The 18,105-nt window shown below is 49.9% G+C and overlaps 1 protein-coding gene across 1 annotated transcript in view; it reads left to right on the plus strand.

Moving 5' to 3' along the window:
- Positions 1-18,105, plus strand: part of MMP16 (matrix metallopeptidase 16) — a 145,024-nt gene that overhangs the window by 60,598 nt on the left and 66,321 nt on the right. The window contains 1 exon segment of the mRNA XM_006100708.3: positions 17,828-17,976. Within this exon segment, the coding sequence (XP_006100770.1) occupies positions 17,828-17,976 (149 nt within the window).

Raw genomic sequence — 18,105 nt, forward strand, 5'->3', positions numbered from 1 at the left:
AGTCTGCCTGCTCTGGGGCCAGAGAGCAGTGACGAAGGCTCAGCGGAGCCAGGAGCCGGGAGCCGTCTGGGCGGGAGCTCAGGCCAGAGCATACAGACCAGTGGGAACATGAGTGATAGCTGGTTAGGAGACCGCCTTCGCGCCATCAGATGGCTGTGCAGACGCGCAGAGGGGAGACGCACTTGCTGGGGGCGAGGGGAGGGAAGCAGGGACTCCAGGGGCAGTGCCTCCACCACTCGGAGCCGCTTGCGGGCTGAGCACACAGCTCCTCTGGTTCCTCCCTCTCTGTGAGAGCTGCCTGCAGGCGAGTTCTCTGCTGTTAGGAAAACACTGTTCCAAACATTTTTACCCAACCTCCTGGTGCACGTGTGTGAGAATTTCCTAAGGAATATTCCCTCAAACAACTCTGCAGGGTCACAGGATACTTGTGTCTATTTTAATATATTTCTAATTGTTTCCAACACATTGGGTAAATGTATGTTCCCGTCACAGGTGGCAGAAGGCCTGTTGTTGGATAGCTTGCCGATGCCGGTAATGCTGGGTTTCAGGATTTTTCTTAAGTGTGATCGGTCTTGATGGATGTGACCAGAAATACTCCCCTCAGATTCGACGAGGCTCTGGCTCCTGCGTCCTGGCGTCCGCATCGCATCTTCTGTGCGGCCTTCTTCTGGGGCCCCCTGGCTGCTCGTGTGTCATTCTCTCTCTCTCTCTCTCTCTCTCTCTCTCTCTCCTGCACTCCCCCCCACCGTCCCACCTTTGCCCTCAAATAGCAGGGCCCTTGCCATTTTGTTCATCGTGCCGTGTGGTTGTTCACAATGCCAGGAGAGGAGACAGGTGCCTGCCTGGTTCCCGTCGAGCAGGAGGGCGGGTGTTGACTCAGCCCAGGTGTGTCAGCCACACTTGGTCCAGCAGGAGAGCTGGTCCATGGATTTGTGGACTTACGGGAAGGGAGCATTTATAAAGGTAACATAAATGCAGCTGGGGAGAGGTTCTGAGAAGGAAAGAGGAAAAGCTAGCATCAGTGCTAGGCCGACTCCGAGCTGGCCTTCCAAGTGTTCTGCTAGATCGCCAGGCATGAGGCCGAGGGCCCGGCGAACAGGACTCAGCAGATGCAGGTGCGGCTCTGAGGGCCCGACCCAGAGGGCAGCCCCAGAGGCTCCTGGGATGTCATCCACGTCACATGACAGCAGAAGAACAGCTCTTTTTTTGGTTTGTGGTTTCTCCTTAGAGGACGTAGAGATCATAGTTTTGTCGAGTGTAACAAAAATGTACATTTACCGAAAATTGCCTGCATTCTTCAGGTATTTGGGGATATAACCATGTTCTGTAAGTAACTGGGCTTCTGTGAACCGTGTGTGTGGCCCGATGCTAGGCTCTGTGGGAGGGACGTGGCTTCGAATCCTCACCACAGCCCTACCGGCTGTGGCATGATCACCTCCGTGCACGGGTATGCACCTGACACACAGGCTGTGGCTGCTCCAGCTTGTAGCTCGCCGTGTCTGATCCTGGATCGACCCTGTGTCCTCCAGACTCAAGGCCATGCCCATTCCCAGCGCAGACCACGAGCCCGGCGAGCTGCCTGCACACGATGCCAGCGCGGCCGGGGGAGGTGAGGACTGAGCCGGCCAGGAGCCTGGCCCGAGGCTGAGGCACCCTGGCAGGGGCGGGACAGCAGGGGATGTGCTGGTGTCCACACAGACAGGTCCGGAAAAGCGTTCTGTGGCCGTAGACAGACAGTCCGGACGATGCCCAGGGAGCACGCAGGTGCCTGGACGTCTGGAGTTTATTAAATGCAAGGATCCGGGCTCTTCAGGCCGTTCAGGAAGTAGTGATAGCAATCAGTGCCTTGAGCAGGAAGGTTAAAAAAAGGAAATGATATTTTCGGATAATTAATCTCTGGTCCTAAGGAGGAAGGATCCAAACGGAATGAGCAGCATCAGAACCGAATGGGGCGCTGAGGAGAGTGATGGGATTCCAGTGGGAGTGAGGAGCACCTGCTCCCAGAGGTGACCGTGAGGGCGGCGAGGGGCAGGGGAGCCTGTTTATGGATACCAGGGAGTTAATGTTTTCAGATGCTTGTAAAGGCACGTTCTTGCTCTGTGGCACACGCTTCCATAGGACAGTGGCACACGCTCCCATAGGACAGTGGCACACGCTTCCATAGGACAGTGGCACATGCTCCCATAGGACAGTGGCACACGCTCCCATAGGACAGTGGCACACGCTCCCATAGGACAGTGGCACACGCTTCCATAGGACAGTGGCACACGCTCCCATAGGACAGTGTGCACATGCTCCCATAGGACAGTGGCACACGCTTCCATAGAGCAGTGTGCACATGCTCCCATAGGACAGTGGCACACGCTCCCATAGGACAGTGGCACACGCTTCCATAGGACAGTGGCACACGCTCCCATAGAGCAGTGTGCACATGCTCCCATAGGACAGTGGCACACGCTTCCATAGGACAGTGGCACACGCTTCCATAGAGCAGTGTGCACATGCTCCCATAGGACAGTGGCACATGCTCCCTTAGGACAGTGGCACACGCTCCCATAGGACAGTGGCACACGCTCCCATAGGACAGTGGCACACGCTCCCATAGGACAGTGGCACATGCTTCCATAGGACAGTGGCACACGCTCCCATAGGACAGTGGCACATGTTCCCATAGGACAGTGGCACATGCTCCCATAGGACAGTGTGCACATGCTCCCTTAGGACAGTGGCACACGCTTCCATAGGACAGTGGCACACACTTCCATAGAGCAGTGTGCACATGCTCCCATAGGACAGTGGCACACGCTCCCATAGAGCAGTGTGCACATGCTCCCATAGGACAGTGGCACACGCTCCCATAGAGCAGTGTGCACATGCTCCCATAGGACAGTGGCACATGCTTCCATAGGACAGTGGTACATGCTCCCATAGAGCAGTGTGCACACGCTCCCATAGAGCAGTGTGCATATGCCTCCATAGGACAGTTTCACACGCTTCCATAGAGCAGTGCGCACATGCTCCCATAGGAGCGCCTCCATAGGACAGTGTGCACATGCTTCCCTAGTCAGGCAGAGTAATAGTGACTGTAACAGTAACAGCAGCCATCACATGCTTAGAGCTGACAGCGCTGCATCTGCCTCTGCTCAGTTACTCATGAATCCCCAGGGGACTCCCAGACGTGCATCTGTCCCCAGCTGCTCTCTGGCGTCCGTGTCCCTCCAGGTCCTTACGGCATCGCAGCCAGAACGATACGTCCCCACACAAACCAATTCTGCCACTCAGAGGCTTTCCCATCACACTGCACAGTAAGGCTTTTCCCCTTGTTGCGTGAGCCTGTCACCCCCTCTTTCCTAGACTCTCATGGGTGAGGGGGAGAGGGGGGAGCGCCCCCGCCTCCCCCATCCCTTCCCTGAAAGCTTAGAGCTCTTGCCTGCTGGGCCCGTTGCCTAGGAAACAGCCTGCCCCAAAGCCCAGTGGTCCACACAGCCACAGAGTTTATTCTGCTCACAAAGCTGTAACCCGGGCCCAGCTCAGCCAGGGCAGCTGTGTCCCCGGGTTCTGCTCAAGGCTGGGAGCTGGGGTCACCTGAGTGCTGGTCAGTTAGCTGGGCCTTTGGTGAGACTGTCAGCGGGGACACCTGGTGTGGCCTCCACGTGTGGCCCTGGCTCCGTGTCACACAGTGTGGGATGGTGGCTGGCATTCTCTTCACGTAGCCTCCGGTGATGGCAGCGTCATGGTTATCATTTCTCATGCCAAAGGCCAGTCCTGGCCCACCATGCCCCAGGGGAGAGGCACTGGGCGCCTCCTTTTGACTGGGCGACATCACAGAATTTGTCTGTGTTTTTACCTGCCCTGCTCTGGGCGTCTGTGCCTGCTGTCTCTCTCCTGACTACGAGGTCCTGTCTGTTTCCTTTGCTACCTTTTTCTTTCATTTCAAATTTCAGGTTAACTTGAAATCAGTTCATGTGTCTTCTGATTCTGTAAACCTGCGTGAGGGCCTTTGGTGAGGTGTGGCCACACTCTGTCCACAGCCGAGAGGGCGTTTGTTAAACATTTGTCCTCCCAGCCTCCCTCAGTCCTGGCTCCCGCGCACCAAGCGCTTCTGTGTCCTCACATGTGCCCCAGGCCTGGCCCCCAGCTGCACACAGTAGGTTTCAGTTGGTCTTAGCGGCATCACAGGAGAAGTTTCTGTTTGTTGAGGAAAGCCCTCCTCCCTGGAGATCTGGGCTCCTCTCTGACCTTTGAGGACTTTAATTTGCACTCGTCAACCCTAAATCCTGTGCATTTGTACGGCACAGGTAACCTTATCCTGAAAAGAGTTTTTCACTTTACAAAGCATTTAATCATTGACACACCGTAACTCTCTCATCGTGCTGTTCCCCTGAAAACAGGCTCCTGTTCCCCAGAACTGCGTGCCCTCGGGCAGGCGCGAAGGGGGCTTTCAAGGGCTGGAAGCACAGGGTTGTGCCTGGAGAGCGCATCTGGGGAGCCCGCAGCTGAGCTGGAGGGAGTGTTTCCCTTTTCCTCCTCTGCCCACTCTCCCTCTGGAGCTCCAGCGAGCTTCATCCCACTCCCTCTCCAGCCTCCCCTCACAGTTACCGTCCAAGTTTCGTCCTTCCAGAACCTCTGTGGACTCGGCTCGGTGAAATCAAACCTTTTCCTTGCCCTTCGGGGAATGGAAAGGGCTGGGCGAGGCCCTCCCTGTGCCAGGAGGCAGCGCTGGCTGAGGAGAGGGCAGCCTGTAGGGCGACAGTGCTCACTCTGCCCGCCGGTGCCAGTGCTCCGGGCAGTCAGGCACCACGCCGCCGGGCTGGCCGCTTCTGTGTGCTCCTGCATATTTTGTTGTTCAGCCTGCCAGCCCTGTCCGGGACGCGCTTCCGCTGTGAGCAGGACACAGATTCCTGCCTGGAATGGCCGCGCACCTGGCCCTTAACCTGGCGGAACCCGGGCAGGTGCTCAGGGCAGCGCCTGCGGATGGGGCCATTTTAGTCTCCGGAGACTCCTGTCCCTGGACGCCCCCTGGCTCTGCTGCCAGAGTTCATGGGCCCTTCGAGATCCGTACCCTCGCCCGTGAGGCGAAGCTTACACCAGCCTCCAGCCTGTGGGGAGAACCCGGAGCGCACGTGCTGGAGGCTACACGGTGCCTGGTGGTTCAGGTGAGCGCTCAGGAGCGGAACGTCGCTGCTTTCCCGGAAAGCGGTGCCAAGCAGTGAGATCGAGTCCTGTGACTTCGTCCCCAGGCGTCGGATGGGGGGTGAGTGGGCGACGGCACAGGTGCCGGTGCTCTGTCTCCTTCACTCCTGGTTCTGAAGGCCCTGGAGTCACCGGTGCCTGCCCGCTGCTCACCCTGCGAAGCGTGTGATGCCTGGGGTTTCTCCCCCTTGTGGTGGGGCTCCCGGGGGCTGCTTGTGTGTGGGTGGGCGGGGCACGGGGTAATGGGGAGTAAACGCGGTAGCAAGAAGCAGGGCGTGGCTGGTGTGGCCCCACCTTGGCCGGCTGAGCCTCCCCCATGGTTCCTGCTCACCAGCCCTGGGAATCCCATGGTCAGGTTCAGTGCCCACACGGCGCTGGGGATTGTGTCTGCCCTGCCGAACGCGACAGAAAGACAAAGTCCAAACACGTGGACACACGAAGCTCCGTGGAGAGACGCGGGAGCTACAAGGTGCGGACGTGCAGTCGGGGCTTCTCAGAAGAAGTCTGATTTGAACTGAAAAGTGAAGGATGAGGAGGAAGGTGTTTGTATTTCCTACGAAGGAGGAGTGAATGCAGTGCCCCAAACAGGGCAGCGTTTCGCTTGTTCTGCTAAAAAAGACCAGGTGCTGGAATGTCAGGAGAGGACACAGTGGACAGAAGTCAAAGGTTCACCAGCGACTGTGCGTGGAGGGGAGGCCACAGTGAGGAGCCTGAAATCGATATGAAGTCAGGACACAGATCTGGTAAACTGCTGAAGGGATATAACCACATGAATGATATTCCTTCATCTACATTTTTAAAAGACAACTCATACCACTTCACTCCATTTGAATTTCTGTTCTCAAAAGCAAAAAAAGCAGAAAACAAGTGTTGGTGAGAATATGGGGAAGTTGGACCCTCTGTGTTACTGGTGAGAATGTAACAGGCGCAGCCTCTGTTGAAAATGGTGTGTTAGTGCCTAAACAATCACACATAGAATTACCATGTAGTCTAGCCGTTCCGCTTCTAGATCGGAGCCCCAGAGAACGGAAAAGCAGGAACCACAGAGACCATGTTTATGACGGGACTGTTCTCAGGACCTGAAAGATGGGACAACCCAGGTGTCCATGGACAGATCCACGTAAACACAGTGTGGTCTGTACATAAAGGAACATTGTTCAGCATTAACAGCAGTACATGCTACATGCTGTAACGTGGATGGACCTTGAAAACACCCGTAATGGGATGGGCCAGACACAGGAGGATGCATGTTGTATGATTCCACTGGTATGAGGTACCTGGAGTCGCCACATTCCTAGACAGAAGGTAGAGTGGCGCTTGCCACGGGCTGGGGGAGAGTCACGGGGTGGAACCAATGTTTGGAAAGATGAAGAAGTTCTGGAAATGGGTAGTGGTGTCAGATGCATAATGTGAACATAAAGACCATGAAGTAAATGCCAACCACTTAAAAATGGTTAAAAGTCTAGGTTACATATATAGTTAAACCTTAGTTGAACATCTCAAACAATTCGATTCTCACCCAAGTTGTTCACAAAAGATGTCTCCATTGTCGGACAAAACTTCAGTTCTCAACCTGACAGCCCTTCGATGCTGATACCTGTGATCAGTCACGAGTGAGGAGGGAGAGGAGATGAAGGCCGACTCGTAGATTTTCGGTGTCAACAGCAGTGTTAGCAGGACCCTGTGGGGCAGGTGGCGGGACGGGGGTAAGTTGGCCTGTCCTTAGCAGGTGGATGGTACTGCAGGGATTACCTGGAAGAGATGAGCAAGGGCGTCGGAGCACTCGCACTGCTGTGGACGACTGGCCTGTGTGAAGGAGGCGGGGTCTCCGGTGCGGCTGCGGCCGTGCTAACCCACAGGCTGCTGTGCCCACGCCGGAAGTCTCCCGGCGAAGAAATCAGGATGTGACAGGAGCCCGGGCCGGGAGCTGGGTTGGTTAGAGTGCGGTCCGGATACACCAAGATTCTAGGCTCCACCCCCGGCCAGGACACATCCAGGAATCAGCCAGTGAATCAGAAATAAGGGAAAGGACAAATCCACGTCTCTCTCCCCCCCTCCCACTCTCTCTCTCAAGTCAATACTTTTTTTAAAGAGAAAGAAAGAGCGTATTATTGGAGGTGTGAGGCTGTGTGCATGGCATCTGACAAGCTCCGGAACCTGGAATTGGTGTCACACCCAAAACATGTGTCACCACAGCCCTGGTCCTTCCATGGCAGGAAGTCAGTTCCTGTTGGGTAGCTTCTCCCTGAGAGGCGACCGGACCTCCTGGGCCTCCAGCGCTCAGGGGCAGCCCCGCAACGCAGAGCGCGCCACAGTGGGTCCCGCGGCTGGAAGCCTCATTGCTCCTCCACGCTGCACCCGGAGCCGGGCGGGGAACGTCCGACCTGCGGGCCCTGTGAGGCCCGAGAAATCATTGGGGCTGGCCCTGCCAAGGCAACCGCAGGCAGCACTCGAAATTCAGCAAATTTAGGAGCTTTTTCATAGCAACATAAATTTATAGGAAGTGCATTATAGTAAGCGAACGACGTTATAAATGCCCAACAGCCTTGGCAGAAAAAAGGTTCCCACCCCTGCCTTGGGCGGTCTTTCATCAACCCTCCTGGGTTTTATTCTGCCCTTTATGAAGCCGAGATGACCGTGCTTAAGGAGCAGACTTGTTAACGATTCAAGGTCAGCCCCTGGCGGCGGGCAGCCAGCGCGGGCAGTCGGTGGCCCTGTGACCGGGAGCAGACTCTGGGGCAGAGGGACAGGGATGCCCGGCGGAGTCTGGGACACTTGGGAGCATTCTCAGGAATTTGTTCCCGAGGACGGGAGACGCTGCCATAGTCCCTGCAGAGAGGAAGAGTGTGGGTCATGGTCAGGGGACAGAACATAGAGAGTGACAGCTGTCTGCTCCTCCCCTGGGGCCGTGCGTGGGGCCCTGGGAGAGTGATGGTTTCGGGCAGCGGCTTTCTTTTTAAAAGTACAGCAGTTTCCTTCCGTGAGATCAGCTACCACCACACCTTGGATATCACTCCTCCAAAAGTTATTTTTAACCTTCATCCTCCTTTCCTCATAATTATATTCATAAGCAAATGAAATAAGCATGAACAAATGAAATAGTGTATGTGCTAAAACATGCTCAAAATAGAGTAGTAAGATGAGCTAGCAATGACATAAAGTTAAAAATGATTTCAGTATTTTACTTATTAATCATATTTATGTTTCGCTCTCATTAGAACTATCACTAATCCTGCCTTTTCTTGGAGAGTTCTATAATGGAATATGCCTCTTTATTTTGAAAATGCTGACTCAACAGTTTGAAATACAGCAATTTCAAAATCCATTTATTTCTAATCTTCTTAAAAATTGCCACTGCCAAATAGACACTGCACAGGATAAGTGCCGCAAGTGGGAACATTATGTCATTGGCTGGCTGGCTGCACGTGTGAGCCTCGGGCTAGAATCCTGTCCCTCAGTTAGGCAGGATTTTAGTAAAATTCCGATGGTAAATTTCCATCTTCCCTGGTGCCTGTCAATTGGGCCTAAAGATAAATCAGAAGACGTAGCATTTTCCTATTTTTTTAAAAAAAGTTTTTATTGATTTTTAGAGAGAGAGGAAGGAAGAGGGAGAGACAGAAACATTGATGAGAAAGAAACATTGATCTGCTGCCTCCTGCACGCCCCCTATTGGGAATGGAGCCCACAACCAGGAATCAAACAGTGACCTCCTGGTTCATGGGTCAACACTCAACCACTGAGCCACACCACTGGGCACATTTTTCTATTTTTAACCAATGGGCTTCAAACCCACTGTAATTATTCTTTGGCTGGGTTATTTTGTAGATGGAAAATTCTGTTGCTGGGAATTTAAAATAGGAAATTATGAGAGTTTTCATAGACGATGCATTTATGTCTCTTTGAGTAGAAAGTCATGTGATAATGGAAACATTTCCAAACACAGGTCTTTACACTGCCTTGGCCTAGGATCCCTTGCTCTCCAAGCAGTGTCTCTGTCCCCTGCTCAGACACCCCTTCCCCCGGGTGGGCTCCGTGTCCTTTGAGCCCGTGCCCCAGCAGCCCCCCGGAAGTGAGCTCCGCAGCACCCGCCCTCGGCATGGACAGCGCTTTGCTTTCCTGTAGCAGAAATGCAGAATTTTAGTCTGACAACTTTTCAAGCACTTTGTCATGAGAGAACTCAGACATGTCTGTATGGTTCCAAGTATTTTCTTGTCATTCCCCATCATATCACAAATATTGTAACACTAGAGGCCTGGTGCATGAAATTCATGCACAGGGAGGGGGGGTTTCCCTCATCCCGACCTGCACCCTCTCTAATCCGGGACCCCTCAGGGGATGTCCGACTGCCAGCAGTCAGACATCCCTCTCGCAATCTGGGACTGCTGGCTCCTAACCACTTGCCTGCCTGCCTGTTCACCCCTAACTGCCTCTGCCTGCCGGCCTGATCGCCCCCTAACTGCTCTCCCTGGCCAGCCTGATTGTCCCTAACTGCTCTCCACTGCTGACCTGATCATCCCTAACTGCTCTCCACTGCTGGCCTGATCATCCCTAACCACCTCTGCCTGGGCCCCCACCACTGTGGCTTTGTCTGGAAGGACGTCCAGAAGATGTCCAGTCTAATTAGCATATTACCCTTTTATTAGTATAGATGTCTGCTGTTTAAGATAAGATAATCGAGCCCGGCCAGTGTGGCTCAGTTGGCTGAGTGGCCCGAGCACCTAGAGGTCACGGTTCAATTCCCAGTGGGGCGCATGCCCAGGTTGTGAGTGCGATCCCAGTGGGGGACGTTCAGGAGGCAGTCTGTGGATGTTTGTTTCTCATTGCTGTTTCTATCTCCCTCCCCTTTCCTCTCTAAAAAATCAATTAAAAACCATAAATTTTTAAAAAGATATAATTTTGTAAGTTCATTTAATCTGTCTCAGAAACTAGCCATACGTTGTGATGTACTGGGGTCGGGTACCTCATACAGGTGATGCTGCAGACCCTCCACCCTGGGGCCCTCCCTCCTCCCTCAGGACACGGTGAGACATGAAGTCTGTCCAAGCGAGGGCCCTGGAGCCACCTGCGCGTGGATAAAAGTGAGCTTTACTTCCCACGTTGTGGGCGGTCTAGTGCCAGGATGTGTGGCTGCATAGGACGGGAACCCCCGAGTCCTGTGCCCACATCACAAGGACGTGATGCAGCTCTGCTCTGAGCCTCAGTGCGGGTCCCTCCTCGGGGTGGGGGTGGGTGTGGGTGAGGCGCGCTCTGCCCCCACCGCGCAGCGCGTTACATGGATCCCCTCCTGACTTAGGCTCAAACGTGTGCCTTGTAGAAAAGCACAGGCTGCAGCAGGCTCGGCTGTGAGCCTGTCCCTGCCATCGTCCCCTAGCCTCTTACTTCCTGCCCAAATAGACTCCCCTGTGAAGGTGAGAAACAGGGCCCTTCTGATCATGCCGGCTCTTCCTTCTTGCCACATCCTTGCGCGTGGCAGGGGTTCCTGCTCAGTGGCATGTTCAGAGAGCTACTTCTTGTTTTCCCACTGTTACATGTCATTTAAGAAGCCATTTGAATACACATTAAAATTCTAATGGAATTGCTCTCTATCTGCAGTGTCATACCCTGACTCATTCATGGTGGGATGAGGTGGTGAGCTAGAGCCATTTGCTTTTTTGAATGAACAGAAAAGCTAATTTCTGCCTCATCAGCTTAGCCTATGAATGTTCAATTTCACCTATTCTGAATGACTACTCCCACATCAGTTTAATGTTTTGGTTAATGGGTAGTTATAATTTATATTTATAGCCACTTTTAAACTAGAAAATTTAGGACCTAAATCCTGCCATTCTTTATAACTAGTCACTATATTGTACTTCAGGGGGAAATGTCCTTAAGCTTTTACTAACTTTGCTGGTGATGCAACAAAATAGAGAGTGATTTATTTTTAGTTGTTAATTTAAGAACAGAATTTAACAAATATGTTTAGAAAATTTATACTGAAAAATGGAAAATAACTTTATGACATTGAGAACTTAGCTATTGAAATGCATTCTTTTAGTTGCATTTCATCAAGAAACTTAATTATATCAGAATACTAATTATTATAGATTTAAACATTTTTTAGTAAACATGTTAAAATTTCACATGAAGTCAATGATTTTTTAAAATCTTGTCCCCAAATAATAGAAAATATGTAACTATGTAAATGAAAGTAACTGTCACTGAATCGGTGCCGTATAGAGGAATCTTGCCCGTTTCCTCCATGCCAAGCCCTCTCTTTTGGGTCATGTGGTCCCTGGGTACATGAGCTGTACGGCCACACCACACATTTCTGGAAATGAATTCAACCTGAGTCACTGGCTCAGTCACAAAGAGGCACCATGGTCTGCAAAGTGGTTTTCCAGATGAAATAAATTACAAACCCTCCTCCCTTTTCTCTTCCTCCAATAATGTCATCATCTCAATGGGCAAAAACTACAACCATTTCCCTTACGATCGGGAACAAGACAGGGATGCCCACTTTCACCACTCTTACTCACCATAGTGCTAGAAGTCCTAGCCACAGCAAGAAGAAATAAAAGGCAAACACATTGGAAAGAAAGAAGTAAAACTGTCATTATTTGCAGATGACATGATACTGTATATAGAAAAACCCTAAAGATTCCACCAAAAACGTCTATAATTTCTAAAATGCATATATTTCTACCCTAATAAATTCATTACTGTAATCATATGGTCATTTCTTTTAGAAAGATGTCTGAACATCATTTTAGGATGTTTTCTCTATGTGCTGCGGGGCCTGCATTGGGACTCGCCAAGGACGGTGTAGCTTATTTTATCTTAAGGCATTGATAAACTTACTAGGTTCAGCCATGGGAGGAAAACTGACTTCTCTGGCCCTTAATATTGGCCTGAGAGACTAAATAAGAATATATATTCTAAACATTCTCTGCTTGCATTGCCATTAGTCACAGGGACTCCTTGCTTTTGTTGATAACCATCTTCCAGGACATTAACCCAATATGTGAGTGTGGATTGCTGAGTGAATTAATACAGACTTTCACAATATGGCTACATGAAATATTAGTGATAAAGACATTCTTTCTGAATGGATTTACTGAAGCCCTGGGTGCCTACTAGTCTGCATTTACTATAACTGAAACCCAGGTTCAGTTGCCTGTCACAGTGAAAGCCAAACTTGTGCTTTCCTTTCTCACCAGCAAGAAGGAAAGTGGTTTATTCAAGGGCCAGCTGCCTGAGAAGATGGTGTACTATCCTCCCAAAGCCAGTCTCCACATCTCAGTGCAGGCAGAGATTTTAAAAGGAGGGAGAGGGACAGCAGTAATCGAGGGGAAAGGGTTGAAAGTTCTCTATTTGCAGACCAGCGTAGTCTACTTGAAAAGGATCTTGAAACTGGTCAAGTGATGGTCTGGTATGCATCATCCTGGTCTTTGTCATCCTGGTTTTATGTCATCTTGGTTCTTTGGTTGAAGGACAGCAAATCTTCCAGAGCTGAGATGACTAAGGTTGCAGTCTGTATCTTTTGAAGTTAGTCCCTAGGATTCTTATACAAATATGTTGTTTATCTTCAAGTTACATATGAAGCAGAGTCAGCATTTACAAAAATAGTATCAAAAGAATGGTGGGTGGGTTACAATTCCCACTGTTGCAATACTGTGATCTAATGAAGGCAGTATCTGTCAGTCCAGAATTTCGTATTTAAGTGTCATCTTTTTGTTGCATGCTATGTCTTCTTGCCCTCTCTCCCATTGATTCCTGCGTTTGAATAGTAACTAAGTGCAGGAGATGTGTTTTGTCTGTAAGGTATCTGAATGTGTCATGCAGGGTGAAATTCAAGGTTAGATTTTGCTGCTGCAGTTGAGGTTCTGTGGGTGGTTGTTCCAGTAAAGATGAGATAGGCTAAGTCTGGACAGTAAAAGGAGTCAAGTTGTGCTGAAGGAAATTGTTTTCCTCTTAATTTGTTTTCATCGTCCTCAAATGCACATGTCCATCCAGTGAGCAAAACAAAGCAAAGAAACCAAAACCAAACAATTTTCCAGATTTGTCATGCTTCCCCTTTTTGTTTTGGCACTTGGGGAATTTCCAAGACGTAGGTGATTCTTTACCCTCCATGTTTTGTCTTTCCTCGCAACTCTGGCCACTCAGGTCTCACCTGCATTTTCAGTCTTGCCTCATTCCAAGGACAGATCTTAACTCAATCAGAAACAACTTCAAGAACTCAGAGAAGTTATGAGCACAACATATGATGTACTGAGCAAGAATTATGGTCGTGCATTTATATATTCTCAATCCTCCCATGAGCCCTACAAATTTAATGTCATTTTTCCCAAATGCACATGAGAGGAAATTATTCCTCAACTACCCACTATGTTTATTTTGAGAACTTTGAAAAAATACCAAAGGGACAAACAATCTCAGGAGGCAAATTTGTTATCTCCAATTGTCCCAGAGAAGCAATATTTCAAAACAATGCTGAAAACTGGGATATATTTCAAATAACCGTGTGTGTGGATGGATGTCCATGGTAGAGTCTGTAAAGGTGGGGAGGTAACCTTCAAATATTAGTTTGTAGATTTAATTTATTTTTTATCAATAAGATATTATAAGTTTGCAATTTAGTAGTAAAGGATGCTAGGTAGAGGGGACAAAGTGGGGGGGGGGTGATGGGGGACATCTGTAATACTGTCAACAATAAAAACTAAATTTAAAAAAGAGAGAGAAGGAAAAGTCTTCCTCTTTGCAATTTCCCACACTGCCTCTGGCTCACTGCTGTGGAATGATGAAGTGTGGCGGCTACGTACTGTGCTATGCTTATGCAACCAGAGGTTTTTATTCCATAGAAATAGAATGAGGTTCTGACCCCAGAGTCTCCTGTTCTTCTGTGATGACTGCAGACCAGTGTGTGTACCTGACCTTCACTCACTGGCCACTGAGAGTCAGTCTTGATGAAGCACTGTGCCTGCAGCCACAGTGGCTTCCTTCCAGTGACAGTGGGTGTACCTCCAGCTTGTGTCTGGCTGGTTGTATGTCACCTTGTTGACCAACTTCATCTTCTCAGGAGCATGAACATCGTATTGTTTAGGGGTATTTGGTCCAGATCTTTTCTCTGTCGGACCAGAGATGATCAGACTCTCAGAATTCTGGGATCTCAGCAGGTGCAATGATGGAGTATAAGACACAAGCAAGCCCAAGAGAAGGTTCCCCTTGGCGAATGAAAGACTGTGAAGCAAGTGTCTGTTTCCATCTGCAGTCTCCACATTGAGTACTATGTGTGCAAAGAAGCACTGTGGTCCAGTTCATACTGCCAGTCACTGTAGGTGGGACTGTTGCTTTCTCACATTGACCTAGAGCAGCGGTTCTCAACCTGTGGGTCGCAACCCGTTTGGGGGTCGAACGACCCTTTCACAGGGGTCACCTAAGACCATCGGAAAACACATATAATTACATATTGTTTTTGTGATTAATCACTATGCTTTAATTATGTTCAATTTGTAACAATGAAATTGGGGGTCACCACAACATGAGGAACTGTATTAAAGGGTCGCGGCATTAGGAAGGTTGACAACCACTGACCTAGAGTAAGGTTGTCTGTGGAAGATTTAGCTCCAATAAGAAAGGTTGGTGGTTTCACACTCTAACCTGACGCCATGGCAGTCATGTGGGAGTCTCCACTGTCTTGTGGAAGATGTGTTACAGTTTCAACTCCTGGCCATTGTCTTAGTGCTCTCTTGCCATTATTTATTTATTTCAAGCACAGTTTTCGTTCAGTGTTATTTCCTGTTAGTTTCAGGTGTGCAGCGTAGCGGTAGATGATCATATGCTTTGCCGTCTTCCCTGGCACCCCCAGTGCCCACCTGACATCCATGTTATACGGATTACACGCCCACCCTGTGCTTGACCTTAACTGCCATTTTGTGCTTCTCAATCCCTTCACCTTCTTTTATGCAGCCCCAAGCCCTCCCCTCCGGCAACCTCCAGTCTGTTCTGTGTCGATGCTTGATGTTAGAGAAGGTGTCTTGATTAACAAATAACAGTGACATTAAGAATGGTCAACTCAAGGTGACCCATAATCTTAATGACATTGATCTGTTTGTTGGCCATGAAACAAACTTTCACCGTAAAATGGTGGGTCTCATAGCTTACTTGATATTTTACAATTAAAAAGAATTGCTCACTTCTCACTCATATGGAAAAACAGCTTTTCATGCTAAATGACATAAAAGAGAACTTTAAGAAAATCACAATTCTTTTTAAAATTATTTATTTTTGAAAGTTTTACATATATCCCCTTTATCCCCCATTGTCCTCTCCCAGCCCACCCCCACCCCCCAACCCAGGCCTTCAACCCCCCTATTGTCTGTGTCCCTTGGTTATGCTTATATGCATACACGTTCTTTAGTTGATCCCTTACCCACATCCCCTTGTTCCCTTCCATCCTCCCCTGCCTTCTCTCTGAGGTTTGACAGTCTGTTTGATGCTTCTATGTCTCTGGATCTATTTTTGTTTATCAGTTTATGCTGTTCATCATATTCCACAAATTCATTTTTTATTATTCTAATTCATTTGTTTTAAAGGCTAAGGTATAAATCTCATATTTTTTAGAACATGCTATTTTCTGATTATGTGCTTAAAACTTACACATTTTATGCTCTTTCTAGTTGTACATAAATCACAGGATTTATTATTAATGGTTTTCTCTTGACTCATAAATGTTGTTGCCAGTAGCTTGGCACCCACAAGTAGCCTAGCAACAAGTCAGCTCTCCAGCAAACAAAGTGTTGCAAATAAAAGAGTTCAAATTCAGGGTATTAGTGCATGTGTACTACTAAAATGAAGCTGGGGTGTTCTGATTGGGGGAAGTTGCATTGCAGGCGGGGTTGAGTGAGTTTCCTAGTGAATAATACACTGCCTTCATTCAGAAACCATGGCATCTGTTCAGACCACACACCTTTGACAGGTAACTGAGAGTGTGTAGGTGAGACAAGTGTCATTGTGTCATCACTGTCTAGTGCAGCGGTTCTCAACCTGTGGGTCGCGACCCCTTTGGGGGTCCAACGACCCTTTCACAGGGGTCGCCTAAGACCATCGGAAAACACATATATAATTACATATTGTTTTTGTGATTAATCACTATGCTTTAATCATGTTCAATTTGTAACAATGAAATTGGGGGTCACCACAACATGAGGAACTGTATTAAAGGGTCGCGGCATTAGGAAGGTTGAGAACCACTGGTCTAGTGGGTGAGTTCACTGGGTGCAGTTTTCGCTATAAACCTTCATGCTTTTGGAATAAATGTTTTATTTTCAAGTTGTGCTTGTAGTTTTGCACCTTCGGGATCAATTTCTTGAAAATATCACAAAACAGTCTACCTCATAGTTGTTTCACATGTGAAGACGTTGACATGTTTAGTATCAGTTTCCTTTAGTGGAATCACTTCCACAACGGCTGTTCATGTTCTCCGAGAGGGTCGCTCCCTGTGTGCTGGTTGCAAGGCCCACATGGAAGAGGGTCAGGCTTCGGGAAGCTGGGGCTTCCTGGGACCATCACTCACAGGACCAGCGCCCTGGCGGAGGGGTGTGGGGGGGTGGCGCCTGCATCCACAGCGCCTGCTGGCTGTGCCCTGGGCTCTCGACCCACCTCTCAGGCCCACAGGCTTCTGCTGCACTTCCAGAAACCCGGGAGGCCTGGGGACACCTGAGGAAGCGACCGCACCATGGAATGTGCCCTGAACATAGGGCTGTGCGTTTGAAACAAATCCTAGAACCTAAAACCAGGAAGCATCCGCTCTCTGCTGATGATCCCCCTCCAGCTGAAATGCTGGCTTTTAAAAATCCAGCCTTAAAGCACTCTGACTTGCTGCTGTAGTCCCCACCCGGATGGAGCGCAAGCCGCCATCTCTCCCCCAGGGACTCCCAGGTGGCTCCTACCTGGCAAAGAGGAATAAACCCCATGAGGTCCTCAGAGGGAGGGCAGACCTCCTTCAGATCGGCTGATTGTTTCGGAAAGTTGGATGGAAGGGACTCGCCTTACACATGAAAGAACATTCCCTGCATGAGAAACCGTTACCGGTCCTCGAAGACAGCCAGCAGCAGTGGGTAGACCTTTTGTCCCCAGAGCGTGCGGACGGCACCCCGGGGCCTCCCTGTGCGGACCCAGCTCCTCCCAGCGCATCTCAGGCCCGGTGCTCGGGAAGCAGGCAGTTTCGGGGGCAGCTGCCCGTTCACCTCTCCTGCCAGCGGGTGCCCCGGGGCAGAGCGTGGAAACATGCCATCCTTTATGTGAGAGGTGGAGTTCCCAGAGGGCAGGGATAATCTTATTTATGATTTGAGCCAGTATTTACTACCATGCCTTATAAACAGTCTGAATGCAACAAATGAATCATCTTTTTTTTTCAGTTAACCTTTGTAGGTGTATTAGAAATACCTGTAACCACCACTGAGATTACATTTAAGTACAGAATATATGTTAAGAAGGCATAAAAGCCCTTAAATAGTTGAAAAGAGGTAAATCCCTTAAATAACAGATGCCTTCGTGAAGGAAATGACGCTTAGAGGTCCACGCGGACGTACACGTTCCCCTGAAGTCCTTGCTGGTGGTGACGTTGATCCCAAAGGAGCTGCTTGTCTTGCAGGTGTGGCTGCAGAAGTACGGCTACCTGCCCCCGACGGAGCCGCGGCTGGCGGTGCTGCGCTCGGCCGAGGCCATGCAGTCGGCCCTCGCGGCCATGCAGCAGTTCTACGGCATCAACATGACGGGCAAGGTGGACAGGAACACCATCGAGTAAGTCACGCGCGCACGTTCTCGGGGCCCCTGAGCCAGACCACGTCTTCTGAAAACCTGAATGACCCGGCGACCTCCAATGGGGTCGCTCGTTTGGGAACTTGCCTTTGGAATTGAGCCTATTTAAGC

The sequence above is a fragment of the Myotis lucifugus genome, unplaced genomic scaffold, assembly GCF_000147115.1.
Source record: "Myotis lucifugus unplaced genomic scaffold, Myoluc2.0 scaffold_327, whole genome shotgun sequence".
Lineage (NCBI taxonomy): Eukaryota > Metazoa > Chordata > Mammalia > Chiroptera > Vespertilionidae > Myotis > Myotis lucifugus.